General features: G+C 38.0%; 1 protein-coding gene across 1 annotated transcript in view; it reads right to left on the bottom strand.

Moving 5' to 3' along the window:
* Nucleotides 1-850: 850 nt before the first annotated feature.
* ptpn18 (protein tyrosine phosphatase non-receptor type 18) overlaps nucleotides 851-3318 on the bottom strand; it is a 32502-nt gene continuing 30034 nt past the window's right edge. The window contains exon 15 of the mRNA XM_005750424.1: nucleotides 851-924. Coding sequence (XP_005750481.1) covers nucleotides 851-924 — 74 coding nt within the window. The remainder of the gene's footprint in view (nucleotides 925-3318) is intronic.

The following is a 3318-nucleotide window of genomic DNA, read 5'->3' as shown; positions in this document are numbered from 1 at the left end:
TGGACAACCTGGCTGCAGGCAGGAGCTAATGAAAAATCCCATCAGGTGTATGATGGGAAATGTAGGCAACCAACCAGGAATATTATTCCATAGTGACTGACTGTACTGAGATTAGCTCTGAGGACTTCGAGGACTTCTGCTTTGGTGTGTTTGAGAGTACTTCACTTGTTGATATAATTTCCTTTTTTTTAGGTACTTCACAGACCAAAGAACCAGGTTTTATCTTTTACTTTTCACCATTTTGTGAAAAGCAATCCTGCGTGGATCAGCTTCTTGTAGCATTTGTTTAAAATGTACAAAGCACAAAACCTTCAAATATAAAAATTTAAGGTGTGTTGAGCCAAATGAATCCTTTTTCCCCATGAAACCTTATAGTTAACAGAAATCCTTTATTAGTAAAAAAATTAATTACGCTCAGCAGATGTGATGTTCCATTTTTATTTTTACAATTTGTCATTAACACTCACGTTACAAAATCAAATGTTAGTGATACTGAGCTTTTGTGTCTTCAAATGATAGTGACAGTGAAGATTCAACATCTAAAATAAGATAAAGCCCCTGGTCAGGAGGTCAAATATGATTTAAGATTGTGGTCAAAGTCTGTAAACGTCTATTCGAAATATTTAACATATTAAATTATTCCCACCAAAAAGGTAAATTGAACCTTTAAATACATAAAATACAGACACGTCAAGCATGATTTCGATAAATATTTACAGGCAGCTTTCTGAACCCGGTCAGATGATCACAGTGACACCAGTTTAGCAAATCAAATCACACAAACAGTCAGATTCAAGTCTAATTCAGTCCAGTCCAGTCCAACAGTCTCTGATAAACCAGTTAAACCAGTTCATCTCTCCACCCGAGTCCACTCAGCTGGAGGATCTCTGGGTCCTCTGGGCTTCTGAATCCGACAGTTAAACCCTGAAAAATAACAAAATAAAGAAAATCAGAGAAAGTATAACTTCACTATGTGACACACAAATGCAGCAATAAGAGAGCAGTCCAACTGTGAGTAAACCGTCTTCTCTTCTGTCATCACCACTGCCAACTAGCACATTTTTTATCACCATCACCTCCCCCATACCACCTACACCATGTTCAGTATTCATAAGCAAAATTTAAAATAGTTAGTAGCACACCACAGTGTAGCTGTCAGATAATAGTAATAAACATAAAACAATCCTTATTTCTGAGCAGCTAGAAAAGCTCCAATGGAACACCCAAAAGGTTTCCAAGAGCACCTATTTGACATCTTTACTCATTTTTGGAGCAAAATCTTCCTTCAGTTCTGAAAAACAGAGACCAGAGAGTTAAACAGTCCAAACTCTTTCTCTCTTCGCAGGACTACTGACCAGATCGCGACCCCCTGATAATCCTCAGTCACTTGGGAAAATGCGTTTTCCCCAGCTGGTCAGCAAGTGGTTCCCAGTCAGCAAATAAGTCAAGTCAAGTCAACTTTATTGTCACTTCAACCACAGTTAATACACAGTGAAGCGAAACAACGGTCCTCCAGGACCAAGGTGCTACATGCAACATAAATTTACAACATAAATAAACAGAAAACACTAAACTAGCTAACTAAGAGGCGTAGTTAGCTGGCTAGCAGAGACAAGACAGACTGACCTAACATGAATTACAACATAAATTAACAAAAACTAACTAACTATCTAAGGATGACTTTTTTTTCTTCTTTTTTTGTTAACAGACAGCAGACAACAAAATGCACGTGCAAATGTGCAAACAAGAGCAGCAAAGTGACAGTGTGACAAACAAAAACAAACAAACAAACAAATAAACATTTTTAACTAGACTGACAGGTCTCCAGGGTTGGGCAACAGAGTTTAAATGATCAGTGTAACTAGTCACAGGTTTTATAATATTGCTTAATCCTCTTTCATCCATGAAAGAGAGGATTTACAAAGTTTAGCTAGATGTTTAGCTAGACGTTTAGCAGTTTAGCTAGAAGCTAGCAGTTTAGCTAGTTTGTTTCCATCTAAAGATTAAATACATCAGTAAGAACATGTTTTAAACTTTGGACACAAACTAAGATGGAAACTAAATAACAGTTTGGAGAGTTAGTATAGTTTGAATGGCTGACAAACAAAGATGTGATACCTGGTGACTAGCTATGGTTAGACTGGTATAAACACATTAGCACAGCTGTGTCTATGCTGAACGAGGGTTAAATTGTTCTTAAAGAAAGTTCATTTTTAAGGTCCCTGATGGGCAGAGTGTAACACATTAATCAGGCGGGAAGAAGAAACCGAAAACCGACCAAACTTGAGCCCAGACAACGTCTGAGACGATCCATCTACACAGAGGTCAGACATGGTTCACATTACTCTCTATAAAAAAAGTCCTGACCCAAAGCTTAATGTCCACACCGAAATCTCAGTCTGAGTATTTCTTGTCGTTCTTGTCACTCTTATGCTTAGCTTAAAGACTTTCTGCCTATGAGCAGCAGCCAGTCAGAAGTATGTTAGCTTAAAAGTGGCTTGAGTTTGATTGAGGATGAACAGCACCAGTAAAATACATAATTATTTTGAACTGCAAGTCCTGCCAACTAACCATTGAGTCCTTGGATAAAAAAAATATATATATGAAGCTAGAATGAGCACAATACATGCCCTTAAAACACTAACATGCAACCACTATATCATTACATACACATTAAAATGACATTTCTTAGTTGCTATTACTCAACCTATATTTACACACATGCTTTTTAGACACACCGACTCTCTAATTGGCCTAATGTGACACAGTGAGCACTACAACACACATATTGTGTAGTCCGAGCCCGGCACCGAGAGTGTGGAATCTCCCATTCAGGATCTTGTGTTTGTTTTCTTTTTTTGCTCTATTTTTTCTTGTGTGTTAGTTGGTTAGTTACAGAATCCACAGAGTATTTGATTAGGTTAGGAATGAGTTGGACTGGGTTAAACGATGCCCCTTCTCCGTGTAGAAAGATGATGCTTACTGAGTGTGTTCAAATGTGTCAAGCGCAGTGTTGCGTAAGTTACTTTAAAATAGTAATTTAGTTACATTAGAAGAAGAAGAAGAAGAAAGTGTACTTTATTGGTTCCCGTGGGGAAAATCCCACGGGGACCAATACTTCTACTAGTTACTTCTATCAAAAGTAACTCAGTTACTTCAAGTTACTCGTTACTTTCAAAGTAGCTAGTTACTAGGCAAAGTAACTTTGACCGCCGCCATGATTCTAGCCTACGTCACAGCGTCATGTGCCCTTTTACATCCAACACAAAAACTGCAGTCGTGGTGCTTTCATTGTACTCAGAACTCAGAAATTCTGCC

The sequence above is a fragment of the Pundamilia nyererei genome, unplaced genomic scaffold, assembly GCF_000239375.1.
Source record: "Pundamilia nyererei isolate P.nyererei 1_Seehausen unplaced genomic scaffold, PunNye1.0 scaffold00273, whole genome shotgun sequence".
NCBI lineage: Eukaryota > Metazoa > Chordata > Actinopteri > Cichliformes > Cichlidae > Pundamilia > Pundamilia nyererei.
The sequence above is the reverse complement of the archived record's forward strand: the minus strand, read 5'-3'. Positions and strand labels throughout refer to the sequence as shown.